At 45.6% G+C, this 18075-nt stretch overlaps 1 protein-coding gene across 2 annotated transcripts in view; it reads right to left on the reverse strand.

Annotated features, from left to right (window-relative positions):
• usp16 (ubiquitin specific peptidase 16) overlaps window positions 1-18075 on the reverse strand; it is a 33036-nt gene that overhangs the window by 12089 nt on the left and 2872 nt on the right. For both annotated transcript variants that reach the window (XM_048541062.2, XM_048541061.2), the window contains exons 2-9: window positions 10564-10650; window positions 7508-7662; window positions 6316-6419; window positions 5592-5695; window positions 4997-5160; window positions 4575-4670; window positions 3388-3518; window positions 2562-2649 (exon numbers count right to left, since the gene is read on the reverse strand). In XM_048541062.2, the coding sequence (XP_048397019.1) occupies window positions 2562-2649; window positions 3388-3518; window positions 4575-4670; window positions 4997-5160; window positions 5592-5695; window positions 6316-6419; window positions 7508-7662; window positions 10564-10624 (903 nt within the window). In that variant the 5' untranslated portion in view covers window positions 10625-10650. The remainder of the gene's footprint in view (window positions 1-2561; window positions 2650-3387; window positions 3519-4574; window positions 4671-4996; window positions 5161-5591; window positions 5696-6315; window positions 6420-7507; window positions 7663-10563; window positions 10651-18075) is intronic.

Here is an 18075-nt window from a genome sequence, read left to right on the forward strand (position 1 = left end):
AAGAGGCGGGGGTAGAACCAGTAGAGGTGAGTGTAGGTGGGGAGTTAGGGGCGTAGGCCAGTTCAGAGAGGACAGACAGGACAAGGGGGAGGGAGGAGGCTGATAGGTAGGAAATGGGGGTGGGGCTTGAGGTGGGGGGAGGGGATAGCTGGGAGGAAGGACAGGTCAGGGAGCCTGTCCTTCCTCCCACCTATCCCCTCCTCCCACCTCAAGCCCCACACCCCTCTCCTATCTACCAGCCTCATCCTGCCCCCTTGACCTGTCTCTCCTCCCCTCACTCCCAACCTACACTCACCTTTACTGGCTCCACTGCCACCTCTTCGATTTGTCTGTCTCCTCTCCACCTACCTTCTCCTTTATTCATCTTCCATCCGCCTCCCCACTTCCCTATTTATTTCAGAATCCTCTTCCCCTCCCCCATTTCTGAAGAAGGGTCTCGACCCAAAACGTCAGCTTTCCTGCTCCTCTGATGCTGCTTGACCCGCTGTGTTCATCTAGTTCTACACCTTGATATCTCAGATTCTTCAGCATCTGCAGTTCCTACTATCTCTGAAACGATTAAATTAGGACATTATTCTTTTAAATCATTGCTGCTTTATTTTAATGATGATTTTAAATTTGGACAAGAGATCAAATGAAACTCATTATGATAACAGGTGAATACAACAACCAAACACCCTGGGAATTAATGATAAGTAAACATCATTTTTTGATATGTACACCTTTGTAATTGAGGTTACAGTGCTGGTAAAACAGATGGTGCCAATTTTCCAATATAGGTGCAAAAACAAAGTTGCTGGAAAAGCTCAGCAGGTCTGGTTGCATCTGTGAAGGAAAAAACAGAATTAACGTTTCGGGTCCGGTGAGCCTTCCTCAGAACTCAGTTTTAAACTCTGCATCCGCAGTTATTTCGGTTTTTATTCTGATATAGGTGGCTGTTCAGAATAAATAGGCATGGAGCAAGTGAGTAGACTGTACTTACAACATCATACGCAAATTAAAATAACACAATATTTACATTGATCAGATAACTAAACTGTGCAGATAATTTATTTTAACTCATTTCCAAATGGATAATGCACCACAGATAAATATGAACTATTTAGATGCACTTAGTACTGTTCACTGTATACTCTTGAAAATGTGCATGGAGTATTATATACCATTTTTGTATATTTACTTGCATTGCACGAAGTTCAGGAGAGGTTCACTGGATTGATTCCAGAGAAGAAGGGTTTGTCTTATGGTGAAAGATTGAGCAGATTAGACCTATACTGTCCGGAATTTAGAAGAGAGGTATACAAGAGGGTGCAGGGGATTGACAAAGTGAACATACAGCAGACGTTTCCACATGTGGGGCAATCTATAACGAGAACTCATAGTTTTAGGATAAAGGGTAGCTGAGGAGGAATTACTTCTCTCACTGGGTCATAAAACTGTGGAATTCACTAACCTAGTGTGAGATAGATGCTTGCACATTGAGTAAATTTAAGGACGAGATAGACAGATTTTTAAATTATAAGGGTTTGAAGGATTATGAGGAATGGGCAAAAAGTGGAGTTGAGGCCAAAATGAGATCAACTATGAACGTATTAAATGGCAGAGCAGGCTCAAGGGGATGAACTGCCAATCCTGCTCCTCGTTCTTATGTAACATTCCTATATAAAAGGCAAAAATTACCTCAAACTTCTCATTTAAAATAAACTCTCCCTCCCTTAAAATCCACTATCTCATACATGGATTCACCCATCATGGTACCCAGCTATATTTTAAATTAAGCTAATATACTTATTCTGAGGAAGGGTCACTGAACCCGAAACGTTAACTGTTTTCTCCTCCACAGATGCTGCCGGACCTGCTGAGCTTTTCCAGCAATATTTGTTTCTATTACAGAGTTTAGGTGATTATTCAAAACATTTATCGCCGTTTGAATATTGAAAGATGTCCTGATATTTGTTTCCTTACTTTTCACTACTTATGATCCCACTTTCCTGGTTTACTTTAGTATAACAAATAAATCAAACTCAGATTAATACAATGAGGTCATCCCTTAACTGTTTACTTGCTTGTATCATCAAATTTTATCTTTTCCCAGTCCATTCTAGACATCTCCTTCATGCTTAGAATCAGTTTGACTGCTCAAAGCACAAATTTTAACTTCAATGCTATTTTTTTGTACCTGTCCAATTCCTGCGCTTTTTCAAGGTGTAAAAATCAAAACTAGTCACTAAATTTAAGGTGGAGTAGCACTGTCCTGGCTATATGTTCCAGCATCCTACTAGGTTTTATAAATTGCTCTGCCATATTGGCCAGGCAATGAAAGTTGAGTGTCACACCTAGTTTTAGTCACTATTAAGGTATGGCCCATGTATTTTGGGCTGTGTAGAATTTCTCACACTTATCGTGTTAAGATGCTACTTCGTAAAAGCTGGAACAAATCCTCGCAATTTATTGTTAAATTTAATTCTAATATACATCCCTCAGCTCACTGTCACTCATCTGGTTTACATTTCAGTTTAATAGTTACAAACAGTTGCTGAAAACCACTGCAGTACACTTACTTTGATCTCCTCAGTTCTCATTCCATCTAATAAGTAACGAAGCAACTCCTGGCTATCCTGCTGCTGGAATCCTTTAAATCGTACAGCTCTAAGGAACACATTTGAAGAAAAACATGTAAAAGGTCCGCATTTACAAAACAGATATTCTTCACACGATTCATCTCTTTTTATGTCTTTCAATGAAAATCACTGTTAGTGCAGTACGTAAGCATGACTACACTATTTTGGGTTAAATTTTAAACCAAGGTTCTACCTGCCTTCTCAGGCATACTTAGAAGTTTCTAAAGCAATTGTGAAAGAACAAAAGTTCTCCTAGAGTCCTGGCCCACACTTCACTTTCTTTACTGTCATTTGTAGGTTATTTATTTCATTCCTTTCTACTTAATTGCTTGTTGGCAGCCACATTTCCTACAACGGTGACTACATTAAAACAAAACTTAAGGAGTTGAAATGTGCTTTAAAATGCTGAACTTATGAGAAGCAGCAAATTAAGGCAAGTATCTCTATTCATTTTACTGCTGGTTATAACTTAATTGTAGAAGAAATTTAATAAAATTGTAGTGGAATGCTATTGTTACTGAAATCGTTATCAGGTCACGATAGACAATTTGCTAAAATACAAATCAGCAAAATTTGTTTGCAAGTGAGTGTTTCAGGAAAAAAAAATGACCTAGTCAATGTAAATTTTATTATAAAAAAAAATTATTCACAAGGCAAACAGTGATAATTTCAAACTGTTGTGTTTGTTCTGAAAAAACACTGCAAGATGTTTTGGTCTAATTATTATTGATATCATACTTACATATTGATGATTGGTGATACTCACTTTTTACAGACCTGAGCGAACAGCTCCTTTGGAGTGACAACATTTTTTTTGGTATCTTGGAATTCAAGAAGAAATTGGCACATTGCTGATGACAATGGTCCTGGTTGATCAAGGTGAATCTCTAGCTGTCCCTGATAATTTAAAGTAAAATTCATAAAGCTCTAAATTCAAAAGAAGTCATATTGGAGTAGAAGGGTTAGCTCTGCTTCAATTTCCATGGAGGCTGCCAGATTGGCTGAGCATATCCAACACTTGCTGTTTTACACATCAGAAGCATCTGCAGTACTTTCATTAAAATATTTTTGAGTCTAGGAACAAACTTTAAAAACATACTATGAAGTATGAATCCCTTTGAGCTGTATTTACTTATAAGGTACATTAGGCCATTTCCGACACTGTTGAGCTTTAGAAAATTTCTAATTTAAATATGAAATCTGCAGCGAAGCAGGTGTTTAAAGATAAGAGAAGCTAATAGGCCAAAACATTTGCTTTTAACGAAAATGCATCAAATGTGAGATTTTGAGATTAAAAGAATTAAAACCACATAAGCAAATATGGTGATAATTAGATAATATCAACGTCTGATCCTTTAGTGGGATGTACAACAGGATCTGGCTGGGCTCAGTTGATCTTTTCTGATTAAAGCCACTAGATTTTCATGATCCTTGTACGAATATGGTGAATTAGGAGCTGAAAAGCTACTACATAAAGTAATCCCGAAGTCAAGCCCGAATTGCCAACAAACATAATTATACAATTTTTAGATTTGCATTCAACTAAACATTGTGACTTTGCAACATTCTAACATTTTAAAAGAGAAACTGAGCTGCAACTGAATGATTACTTACAGCTAACGAACATTCTTACTAAGATCAGAAGTTGCAATTCATCTTGTGCAAGGAGTTAAATATATTTTAATGTTTGCAGATACTTTGCCAATTCACAAGGAAATCTTAACAAACAATTTTTTTTTGCTAGCTTTCCTGACAGTGCGCAACATGTTCGTTAGGCATCATTGACAGCAGAGAATAAATTATTCAAAGCTTTAAAAGATACAAGGATAGAAAACTAATAAATATTCAAAAGAATGGGTGATATTTTGTATTATAATTCATTTATTACAATGGGTTAAACGCAATAGATCACAAGGTATAAACTGTAACACTTCCAAGTAAGTCATCACCTACCAAATTTAAAGAATCAGGTGTCACAATTGTCAGTGTAGTTTCATTCATTTTTAACTGCTGAATCAACTCATGCAGTACATAGGTCTGTGATAAGATCTGAATGAATAAACAAAGATAAAGAAAGTCTGTTCTTTTCAACTGTTGGAAAATATTTTTTAAAAACTCTAATAAAACAAAACAAAAACTCAGATAATCCTCAAATATTTCCATAACAAGTCTTAAAACACAACAGCACCGCGGAAACAGGGATAGAAAATACAAAATAGTATTTGGCTTCTCAGTAAATGGCTGCTTACAATTATAGACTTCAAATGCAAGAAATCTCTAATAAGGTTTAACGTCTGCAATTTAAATGGTCAACTAAATGGAAAACATAAGCCAGCTAGTTGATACATTGGGCTTTTAGATTACTTGATAGTCACCTGCATGACAGCATTAAAAAAACAAGTATTGCCAAGATTGCTGAGTCCTTTCACTGGTATCTGTTGGTTGATTTGCGCCACAGACTTTTCTTTCTCATGTTTCCCAGTTTCTGTAGTATTATCTTCCTTTCCCTTAATTTTTTCATTTGTTTGAGCCATCATAGCTGAAATTAGAAATACAGGCAATTTAAACTACATGCATCTTTGCTCCACACATTAACCATTCATCATCTATTACCATCTATAACATTCCATCATCTATTACCACCACACCCACTACAACAGTAAGTTAATTGAATGCCACAGGTGCCAGTTATACCTAGTGCACACATACACATTTCAGATGGCTTTCGTCAAATAAGCTGTCTATTTTTGTTCTGCAGACTTAGTGGAAAACAATAAATCATTTGTTAATTTGTACATCTGTTCCCATTTAGTCTACGGAGAACAGCAACTTCCAGCAGTCTGCAGTAACTGCAACTTAATACTCAGCAACATAGGAATAAGTTGTAGTAAATGACATTTATATTTATAAATGACAATTATACACTTATACAACAATTATTTAATTTGAACTACCTTCTGGATAACTCACCTCCTTTTACACATTTGTCAGCAGTCTTTTTTTGGATATATGCTACAAATTGACCTAACTGATCTTTGACTTCATAATGTATTTCGTCATCACACAAGTAGCACCTGTAACAAAATAATGAAGAATTAAATCAAACTAAACTCATATTATGTAAATATTTTATCTTAAATTTACGACCATTCTTTCCTATCTTTATTTTGTTACAGCAGTACTCTTTCTCTTTAAACACATGCTTAGATAGCTGCTCGACAGCTCCATATCACTGCAAATTCCTATAATCAGAAGAATAAATTGCCAGTTCTGCAAATTTTCCCCAAACCATTGTTAACACCACTTCATTACTACTATACTTACAGCAAGGTCATACAACAATCTTTCTTGGCTTATACCTTTGTGGGATTGCGACTGTTGGAAAACAATTCTGAAGTTCAACATCTGACCTTGGTGGTTAATCTCCACAAGATCCAGCCTTGTGCAGTTATTTTCCAGAAAGAATCAGACACTTCAAAAACCTTTTTGCAAGTGCTGGATTCTTCAGTTTTTCATAAGTACTAGGTTTCTGACAGTTTAAGGACAGGTTTTTCTGCTCCTGCATTGCTTAATCAAGATCCCACAAACATTTTGCAATTCAGCATCAAAACTGATTTTAAAATGGATATAGTGCAGCACTATTTACAGGTCATAATACATGACTATGCCACCATTCATGCAATGTTGAACCTACCATGCAGTCCAACAGTCCAAATTAAGAACCACACAATGTGGTTCCGAATGCTGCTTCTCATGATGTTTAAGGGCGTGTTGTTCTTCTGAATTCCTTCCACAACCCTAAAAATACAAATCATTCACAGACGTTTGTGGAATGAAGAAAATCATCATATACTACATCAAAGAAACAAAAAAAAAAGCACCACCTGGAAGTTTTCTCTGTATTGTAGGTTGCATGCGTATAACTTTAACTGAAATACTGTCACAAAGTAGAATTATGTGTAGAGTGCATGGCAGCTCTCAACAATGGTAAAATTAAAAAAACACAGGCACAAGATATCTAAATATTGATGTAATCCTTCAAGTTAAACTATTACGTTGAAATAACTAATAGATTGTGTTAAAAAACGAGTAACTTCACAAAATTACTCCATATAAGGTTCAACATGCTGCAAGAGAGTTGTTAACAAACTTCAGCTGCTGAATATATTAACCTACACACTGAAAACTTCAAAATTTAACCAGGACAATGTAAATTTCAAAATTGAATATTTTGTTTATTCAGTAGCTCCTTAAACAATACAACTGTGATGTGATACTCAAAATTACATTTGTTGCTTTTGTTACGATTTAGAAGAATCCAATCTGTGACAGTTAGTTACCAGTTTAAACATCATTAATTATACATATTGAATCTATTAATGCATTACTCAATTTATATGCAGTTTAATAAAACAAATTAATCATTTAACACAAAGTAATCATAAAGCCACTTTTGTAGAAATGAACATAAATTTCAGTACTCCTATCACACTTAAAATATTGTGCTATAAGCTACAAAAGTGAACTAAACATGCAACATATTTGCCAAATTTGAAGTTCCTTGGGCAACATGATCAAGTGAAGAAAACTAATAGCCTGAAACAATTGGCTCAGAACACAAGTGGAATGAACTGCCAGGGGAAGTGGAAGATGCAGGTACAGTTACAACATTTAAAATTCATTTGGACAGGTATATGAATAGGAAGGGTTCACATGGATATGGGCCAAACACAGGCAATCAGGACAATTGTAGTTTAGGAAACTTGGTAGGCATGGATGAATTGGGCCAAAAGGTCTATTTCTGTGTTCTGTATCTTTATAACTCTGGGACAAGTTTGCATAGATCTTAGGATATTTCAGAGTATTTCAGTCAAACGGCAATTTACCTGATGACCACATTTTAAGCATAACCAGACTGCTGGATGGTCATCATGTTTCTCCTCTGTTTTGCAGTCTTCACAAACATTCCAACAGCGCTGATGTAACTGTTTCTTAATCTGGTTTAGATTCACTCCCTTACGAACATGTAAACATTGTGACACTGTAATGAATTCAAAAACATAGCAAAATGTAGTTTAAGACGTGAATTTGGTACTGAATTGCATGTGCTTCATTATTGATTTTAATACATTTTTGTTCTGAAGCAAATAGTGTAATGCAAGATTTAATGTGAATTGGTGCTTCAAGACTAACAACGTTCAACACAAGTACATGACGTAAAACACTAAACGAATGTGTTCTTACATTAATTTGGAGTAATCCTAAGCATGGGCAGAAAGTCACAGCAGTGTCCTCCAGCCAATAGCAGAATTTATTAATATATCTTTATGTTGGATTTAGGAGGATAGAAACTGATACTTGCAAATTCTCATTGAGTTCTTAATCTTTGCTAGGTGCAAGAAGAACTGAAAAAAAAAATTGCTGGCCTGGATTGTGTTTGTTAAAGACAATTAAACCATCAGTATTTGTTACTGTTATAAACTCTCAAACAGAGGGAGAGCATTCCTGCCAAATGTACACGTGCCATTAAACATGGACATTGCTATCAGTGATTGCCTGCTCCTCTGCTGGATGAAGCTATCCACTGCTGGAAATCTTAGAATTAACAAGAATTGATCTTAACTTCCGTGTTTTATACCATGTGTTTCGTAAAAATCCCTGAAGCAATACCATACTGAATAAAGTGTAACTTCGATTTTAAACAGCATACTTTATCATTATTACTGAACAATCCCCCAACTTGAAAGATGTATTTATATTTGTGGAATGTCAAACACCATCGTGATGGTGGAAACGTTGATGTTCCTGCTCCTCAGATGCAGTCTGACCAGCTGTACTTTTCCAGCTTCACATTTATTGACAGCCCCTTATGAGAGCTGGTTACAGCACAATTTAAATAATCAAATGTACACAATCTGCTTACCTTGCTGTCTGAGTTTTAAGATGCAGAGTGCAATTTGGAGCATTCAGGCAGTTTTTTTTTAAAAATCGATAATGCATGGCCTCACATTTTGTCTACAATTACATTTTCCCACATTTTGTCAGACAATAAAACATCTTCTACAAAACACATTAATATTGTCATCAATCTTAATTCAGGGATAGAAACCTAAACCCCTGAAATACAAGCCTGTGTTTTCAAGTTCTTCTCCAAAAATAAGCTGATGCTTCAAAGTATTGTGGGAATGCTTCACTGTCAGAAGTGCCATCTGCTTATGAGTTATTAAACAATTTCCCTTTCGTTTGTTCAGGTGGAAATAAAAGATTTTATAGTGTTATCTGAAGAACAGGACTGTGCTCCCAAGACTAATAGATTCCCTGGTTATTTATTACATTGTAGAAGCTTGCTGTGCTTGAACCGGCAGATACTTCTGCCTGCAATGGCTACAATCCTAAAGTACCTCTTTGGTAGTGAAGCACTTTGGAGATGAGATGGGTGCTACCAAAGTTCTTTTTGCTTTACAATCACATTATGCTTTAGGAATTCATGTCGCCGGTCACTGATATAGAGAGAATATATAGTGCAGATATAGTCAATTCGATCCAAACAGGCCAAACTGGTTGTCATGCTCCATTGCATCTCTTTCCATCCTGCCTCATCCATCAGCATTATCTTCCATTTCCTTTGTTCTCATTATTAGATTGCTACCCATATACATCTCTGCAATTTGCCTCAACTATTTCCTATTCCTATTTCCTAAGATACACATTCTCACTCAGCTCGCAGTAAAGAATGCTTTTTTTCCGAATTCCCTTGTATTTCTAGGAAACTCAATATTGACACAGTCTAGTTTTGCTCTTCTCCAAGTATAAATAATTTGTCTCTACTTTCAAACCCTTTCATAATGTTAGAGGCCCCTCTGGTGTCAACCTTCGGCCTTCTCTTTTCAAGAGACCAAGTACATTTCAGTACTGGTAAATCTCTCTTGCACCCTCCCAGTATCTCCATATCCTTTTCAAAATATAGGAGATAAAACTACACACAGTACTCCAAGTATGGCTATGCTGAGTAACCATACAGGCTTTTAGGATAATGTTTCTATTTTTCATTTCAAAAACCCAGTATTTAATTTGTATCCTTTAATTGCCTTATCACCGTGTGCTGCAACCTTTATTGGATTTTTTATTTGCACTGCCAGATCCCTTTTCTGTTCTACCTCATTTAGATTCTTATTTCCTCAGTAATGTGTGACCCTTTTTAAAACATAATACCGCATACTTCATTACACTGAAATTGGGCAATATCGTGTCACTCTGTAAAGTTATCAATGTCTTCTTGTAATTTGTTCCAATCTTCCTAAGCATTGACTCTCAATTTGGTGTTGTCCATAAATTTAGAAATCTTTTGTTTAGAAAGTTCTGTGGCCAGGGTACTAACTGTGATCACATCAATCCTTGTTTCAAAATTGTGTACAACGTATACTATCTATTGCACAAGGAAAGCACAATGATGCTGCTCCATCTAATGTGGATGTCTCCAGAATCTGTTATATTCAGTTGTGTCTATCGACCAAGCAACAAGTTTATTACATAAAATACTCAATTCACTTTGAAACTCTATAGCAGTAATGAAAACCAACTAAAGATGCCTTATATTGATGCCTATTTAGATAACAGCAAATACCTATCGTAAAATAAACATTCTAACCAAATGTAACTTCAGACCTTTGTAATTTTCTTTTTAACAATAACTATTTTGAGGTTTGATAATCCATTTATTTGACCTTAAATTACTTGAAATGTAGTTCAATGCACAAAATAGATTTTACCAAAAAGAATTTTAAAAATTTGAAAAAAAAAAGCACTTTGTAGGATTTCAAGTTCACAGAACAGTCCAGCACAGGGCAGGCCATTCGGCCAATCATGTTTGTGACAGACCTTCCTTGCTGTTAAGTCTCATTTCCCTTCATTACAATCTGTAAGTGAAGAGGCATTTTCTTACCATAGCTATCAGAGGTTTCATCATCCTGTGGAGAATTCTGTCTTTCCTTTTTCTTTCCCATTTCAATGTTGCTGCTGCAATACTCAACTATAGGGTTTGCAAAAACAGAAAGACAAATAAAAAATTAATCAGGTGTAAAACTGTGGTTTTACACAATCGCTTCAGGACAGATCTTGTAGCACAGTGGTAATGTCTCTCCCTCTAAGCTAGGAGGCCGGGCTTTAAGTCTGACCTGCCCCACGGTTGTGTCATAACATATCTGAACACGGTGATTAAAACGATGTCTTCATTAACTTCAGGTTCATTGTGTTATCATGTTAAAAATAATTTCACAAACATGTACCACACAAAACACAAAAGGTCTGCAAGAAAAAATGTTGAATATTTCAGAATATTCAGCAGTGCACAAAATTCACATTCATGATTTCCTTCCCATCTCCCTCAAGTTATATTCTGTAATATTCCAAATCTCACCGCATTAATCATTCATTTGAAGGAAAAAAATCTCTCCCTGGTTTCTCACAAATTCACCCTTAAGCTCCTAACTCCTTTGGTGCATTGTCTGTAGCTAAGAGAAATGTATTTTTGCCTCCAAGTCAGAAATTGTCTTATCCCACGAAAGAGAGCACAAAACCTACATTCGCATTTCCACACAGTACTGAATTGTGCAAAACCAATCTTAACTGAGATTCCATATGCCTCTTGGTCGGATGCAAAAGATTCCAGATCACTGTTACAATTTACTTGCTGCCCTGAGAAACATTCACATCTCAACCAACACAACAAAGGACAGATTGACAAAAAATTTTGTTCGTGGAACATAGAAACATAGAAGACAGGAGCAGGAGGAGGCCACTTGGCCCTTCAACCTTACTCTGCCATTCTTCATGATCATGGCCGATTGTCCACCTCAATAGTCTAATCCTGCTTTCTCTCCATAAACTTTGATCCCATTCTCCCAAAGTGCTATATCTGGTCACCTCTTGACTAGATTAAATGTTTTGGCATCAACTACTTCCTGTGGTAATGAATTCCACAGGCTCACCACTCCTTGGGTGAAGAAATGTCTCATCTCCGTCCTAAATCGTCGACCCCAAATCCTCATTGTGACTTTTGGTTCTGGACATTCCCCCCATCGGGAACATCCTCCCTGCATCTACCCTGTCTAATCCTATCAGAATTCTACAAGTCTCTATGAGATTCCTCCCTCATTCATCTGAACTCCAGCGAAAACAATCCCAAGCTAGTCAATCTCTCCTCATACGTCGAACCCACCATCCTGTTATCAGCCTGGTAAACTTTTGCTGCACTCCCTTGAGAGCAAGAGCATCCTTCCTCAGAAAAGGATACCAAAACTGCATACAATATTCCAGGTGTGGTCTCACCAAGGCCCTATACAACTGCAACAACAATGTTGTGTCCAAATGGTGTATTAAGTTTCCTTCAACACTGACTATAACTTCAGACCATTTGATTAGCTGCAAGGCAGACTGCAACACTTCTCAGGTTTGGCAAAATGTTATACACAGGTAAATCTTTCTCTGGTTCTCAACCATGTCTAATACTACTGATTTGCAAAATTGTTACTTTCTCTATGCTGCTGATGCTCATTCCTGACGATTACTCATCTCCTTTCATTGCTTCCATTTGGAGCACAGAGGAGTACTCCAAGTTCAGAAGAGTGAAAACTCAAGCAAACAGAGAATACACGTTCTAGTTCACCAGATCTCACCTAACCGTATAAGAAAGCTACTAAACCATTCTGGAGAATTAATGTAACCAAAGACATCGAATAGGAGGAAGCAGACAATGAGAAATAGGTATTTTGAAGAGACTGCAGTATCTGCAGAATATTGCCTCTTCAAAACACCTATTTCCTATTGTCTGCTTCCTCCTATTCAATAAAGTATTTTCATCTACAAGATTGAGAGTTGCTATGAAATGGACCTTACTACTACTTCCCCCAGCTTTGCACTCAGCTGTCCTGATGCTCTGCTATTCTGCTTTTTTTCAATCTCTCAATGCTACTGCACTCTCTCTCAGTTTATTGATAAAAAACAAAAGATTGGAATAACAGAAATATATGCCTTGCTGTACCTTTTTGGGAGTATTTAAGATGATTGATTTTTGGTTTATTTTGATTTTGTTGGTCATATCAATTTATACTTAATATCGAAAATATTAGCAGGAATACAGGAGCAGTTCAGGAAATAATCACAGACAAGGAAACCTAAAGAATGCATACGACATCCAGTGAACCATTTCTAGAAGGTAAGAATGCAAACCTAACTGACTGCATTTCAAAATAGCTGAGTTTTTTGGGAATACTTTTGCTATTGGGAAAGATGAATTAAAAGTAACAAGTGCAGATCTCAGAGGCATGTAAACTAAGCAATAACGATGTACAGAAACAAGATTGGAAAGAATTAGAGACCATGGCATCACCTAACGGGGAAATTATCCAACTGTGTTCAAAGGGTTGAGAAAACAGGACTTGAAAGGTCTTTGGAAGATTAACTTTGGTGAAGCAGGGAGGGGAGATCTGGTAAAAGCTAAAGGAGTTCAACTTTAAATTTAAAGACACCATACTCATAGAGACTGCTATGTTATATGTGAGAGATGTGGGGTTTTCTGACATGCTAAGAAGTTAGAGGGCAATACCGTTTCTGTAGTTTAGCGAATTGGTTGCCCAGTAAGAAATGTTTAGCCATGTTGATTTTAGATTATCACAGTAAAACTTTCAAATCGATGTAATCCTTTTGTATTGTCACTGGAGAACTCATTTTTTAAAAATTAATGATCTGTATGGTGATCAAAAGATGGAGCACAAACAGTATTATTTTCCATAATCCCAAACCTCCAAGAGTTCAGACTCAATTTATTTAGTTTTAGCAACAGATGAGCTCTTTTGCTATCATCTATTCCTCCATTAACCCTTCAGCTTCATTGTTGTCCTTTAAGATGCTGCTTGAACCTTTGTCTTTCATTAAGACTTCTGCCCACATATCTGAGGTGGCTCAGCATCATTTATTTCGGAATGCTTCCCATGAATTGCCTGCTAATCTATTATGTTAAAAGTACAACGTAATCAAAAGAAGCAAAATGTACAATGTAGGAGGAGGAGCAGGTCATTAAATGAGAGAAAGATGACACTTCAATCAAATAAATCAGGAATCTGTCACAGAGACAGCAGGAACTGGCAATGCTGGAGAATCTGAGATAGCACGGTGTGAAGTTGGATGAACACAGCAGGCCAAGCAGCATCAGAGCAGCAGCAAAGTTTGATATTAAGGGTCTCGACCCGAAATATCAAACGTTCCTGCTCCTCTGATGCTGGTTGGCTTGCTGTGTTCATCCAGCTTCACACCGTGTTAACTAGGAATCTGTCAGATAATTAGTTGAAACATGTGACTTCTTGTCCCGCCTCCCCCCCCCCCCCCAGTGGCCCTTCTCCTCCCCTTTTCTCCCACATTCCCATTATGCCCTAGCCCTATTCCCATATGATCCCCAAGGCACTTCCCCTACAAAACCTGTTGTCCCCACCCATGGGGATCCTTCAACTATTCTCCCCGACCTCCCATGTCGACCCACCCACGGGGGCCCTTCAATTTTTCCCCCTGACCTCCCAAGTCATCCCCACCCACAGGAGCCCTTCCCCCCGCCCCACCTACTGTGCCTCCCCCACCCACAGGAGCCACTCCCCACCACATCCTGTGCCTCCCCCATCCACGGGAGCCCCTCCCCCCCACCTCCTGTGCCTCCCCCATCCACGGGAGCCCCTCCCCCCCACCTCCTGTGCCTCCCCCATCCACGGGAGCCCCTCCCCCCGACCTCCTGTGCCTCCCCCATCCACGGGAGCCACTCCCCCCACCTCCTGTGCCTCCCCCATCCACGGGAGCCCCTCCTCCCCCCCACCACCTGTGCCTCCCCCAATCCACGGGAGCCGCTCCTACCCCCACCTCCTGTGCCTCCCCCAACCACAGGAGCCCCTCCCCCCCACCTCCTGTGCCTCCCCAATCCACGGGTGCCCCTCCCCCCCACCTCCTGTGCCTCCCCCATCCACGAGAGCCCCTCCCCCCCACCTCCTGTGCCTCCCCCATCCACGGGAGCCCCTCCCCCCCACCTCCTGTGCCTCCCCCATCCACGGGAGTGCCTCCCCCATCCACGGGAGTGCCTCCCCCAACCACGGGAGCCCCTCCCCCCCCACCTCCTGTGCCTCCCCCATCCACGGGAACCCCTCCTCCCCCCACCTCCTTGCCTCGCCCCCCCCACGTCCTGTGCCTCCCCCATCCACGGGAGCCGCACCTACCCCCACCTCCTGTGCCTCCCCCATCCACGGGAGCCCCTCCCCCCCACCTCCTGTGCCTCCCCCTCCACGGGAGCCGCCCCTCCCCCCCCACCTCCTGTGCCTGCCTCCCCCCCACCTCCTGTGCCTGCCTCCCCCCCCCCCACCTCCTGTGCCTGCCTCCCCCCCCCACCTCCTGTGCCTGCCTCCCCCCCCCCACCTCCTGTGCCTGCCTCCCCCCCCCCACCTCCTGTGCCTGCCTCCCCCCCCCCCACCTCCTGTGCCTGCCTCCCCCCCCCCCACCTCCTGTGCCTGCCTCCCCCCCCCCACCTCCTGTGCCTGCCTCCCCCCCCCCCACCTCCTGTGCCTGCCTGCCTCCCCCCCCCCACCTCCTGTGCCTGCCTGCCTCCCCCCCCCCCACCTCCTGTGCCTGCCTGCCTCCCCCCCCCACCTCCTGTGCCTGCCTGCCTCCCCCCCCCCACCTCCTGTGCCTGCCTGCCTCCCCCCCCCCACCTCCTGTGCCTGCCTGCCTCCCCCCCCCCACCTCCTGTGCCTGCCTGCCTCCCCCCCCACCTCCTGTGCCTGCCTGCCTCCCCCCCCACCTCCTGTGCCTGCCTGCCTCCCCCCCCCCACCTCCTGTGCCTGCCTCCCCCCCCCCCCACCTCCCCCACCTCCTGTGCCTGCCTCCCCCCCCCCCACCTCCTGTGCCTGCCTCCCCCCCCACCTCCTGTGCCTGCCTCCCCCCCCCCACCTCCTGTGCCTGCCTCCCCCCCCCCACCTCCTGTGCCTGCCTCCCCCCCCCCACCTCCTGTGCCTGCCTCCCCCCCCCCACCTCCTGTGCCTGCCTTCCCCCCCCCCACCTCCTGTGCCTGCCTCCCCCCCCCCACCACCTCCCCCACCTCCTGTGCCTGCCTCCCCCCCCCCACCTCCCCCACCTCCTGTGCCTGCCTCCCCCCCCACCTCCTGTGCCTGCCTCCCCCCCCCCCACCTCCTGTGCCTGCCTCCCCCCCCCCACCTCCTGTGCCTGCCTCCCCCCCCCCACCTCCTGTGCCTGCCTCCCCCCCCCCACCTCCTGTGCCTGCCTCCCCCCCCCACCTCCTGTGCCTGCCTCCCCCCCCCCACCTCCTGTGCCTGCCTTCCCCCCCCCCACCTCCTGTGCCTGCCTCCCCCCCCCACCACCTCCCCCACCTCCTGTGCCTGCCTCCCCCCCCCACCTCCCCCACCTCCTGTGCCTGCCTCCCCCCCCCCACCTCCTGTGCCTGCCTCCCCCCCCCCACCTCCTGTGCCTGCCTCCCCCCCCCCACCTCCTGTGCCTGCCTCCCCCCCCCCCACCTCCTGTGCCTGCCTCCCCCCCCCCCCACCTCCTGTGCCTGCCTCCCCCCCCCCCACCTCCTGTGCCTGCCTCCCCCCCCCACCTCCTGTGCCTGCCTCCCCCCCACCACCTCCCCCACCTCCTGTGCCTGCCTCCCCCCCCCACCACCTCCCCCACCTCCTGTGCCTGCCTCCCCCCCCCACCTCCTGTGCCTGCCTCCCCCCCCCCACCTCCTGTGCCTGCCTCCCCCCCACCACCTCCCCCACCTCCTGTGCCTGCCTCCCCCCCCCACCACCTCCCCCACCTCCTGTGCCTGCCTCCCCCCCCCACCTCCTGTGCCTGCCTCCCCCCCCCCACCTCCTGTGCCTGCCTCCCCCCCCCCACCTCCTGTGCCTGCCTCCCCCCCCCCCACCTCCTGTGCCTGCCTCCCCCCCCCCACCTCCCCCACCTCCTGTGCCTGCCTCCCCCCCCCACCACCTCCCCCACCTCCTGTGCCTGCCTCCCCCCCCCCACCTCCTGTGCCTGCCTCCCCCCCCCCACCTCCTGTGCCTGCCTCCCCCCCCCCACCTCCTGTGCCTGCCTCCCCCCCCCCACCTCCTGTGCCTGCCTCCCCCCCCCCCCCCACCTCCTGTGCCTGCCTCCCCCCCCCCCCACCTCCTGTGCCTGCCTCCCCCCCCCCCACCTCCTGTGCCTGCCTCCCCCCCCCACCTCCTGTGCCTGCCTCCCCCCCCCCCACCTCCCCCACCTCCTGTGCCTGCCTCCCCCCCCCACCACCTCCCCCACCTCCTGTGCCTGCCTCCCCCCCCCCACCTCCTGTGCCTGCCTCCCCCCCCCACCTCCTGTGCCTGCCTCCCCCCCCCCACCTCCTGTGCCTGCCTCCCCCCCCCCACCTCCTGTGCCTGCCTCCCCCCCCCCACCTCCTGTGCCTGCCTCCCCCCCCCCCACCTCCTGTGCCTGCCTCCCCCCCCCCCCCACCTCCTGTGCCTGCCTCCCCCCCCCACCACCTCCCCCACCTCCTGTGCCTGCCTCCCCCCCCCACCACCTCCCCCACCACCTCCCCCACCTCCTGTGCCTGCCTCCCCCCCCCCACCACCTCCCCCACCTCCTGTGCCTGCCTCCCCCCCCCACCACCTCCCCCACCTCCTGTGCCTGCCTCCCCCCCCCACCACCTCCCCCACCTCCTGTGCCTGCCTCCCCCCCCCCACCACCTCCCCCACCTCCTGTGCCTGCCTCCCCCCACCACCACCTCCCCCACCTCCTGTGCCTGCCTCCCCCACCTCCTGTGCCTGCCTCCCCCCCCCCCCGCCTCCCCCCCCCGCCTCCCCCACCTCCTGTGCCTGCCTCCCCCCCCCCCGCCTCCCCCCCCGCCTCCCCCCCACCTCCTGTGCCTCCCCCATCCACAGGAACCCCTCCTCCCCCCACCTCCTGTGCCTCCCCCCCCCCCACCTCCTGTGCCTCCCCCCCCCCCACCTCCTGTGCCTCCCCCCCCCCCCCACCTCCTGTGCCTCCCCCCCCCCACCTCCTGTGCCGCCCCCCCCCCACCTCCTGTGCCTCCCCCCCCCCCACCTCCTGTGCCTCCCCCCCCCCCACCTCCTGTGCCTCCCCCCCCCCCCACCTCCTGTGCCTCCCCCCCCCCCACCTCCTGTGCCTCCCCCCCCCCCCACCTCCTGTGCCTCCCCCCCCCCCACCTCCTGTGCCTCCCCCCCCCCCCACCTCCTGTGCCTCCCCCCCCCCCCACCTCCTGTGCCTCCCCCCCCCCCCACCTCCTGTGCCTCCCCCCCCCCCCACCTCCTGTGCCTCCCCCCCCCCCCACCTCCTGTGCCTCCCCCCCCCCCCACCTCCTGTGCCTCCCCCCCCCCCACCTCCTGTGCCTCCCCCCCCCCCCACCTCCTGTGCCTCCTCCCCCCCCCCCACC

This window comes from Stegostoma tigrinum, chromosome 12 (genome assembly GCF_030684315.1).
Source record: "Stegostoma tigrinum isolate sSteTig4 chromosome 12, sSteTig4.hap1, whole genome shotgun sequence".
Classification (NCBI taxonomy): Eukaryota; Metazoa; Chordata; class Chondrichthyes; order Orectolobiformes; family Stegostomatidae; genus Stegostoma; species Stegostoma tigrinum.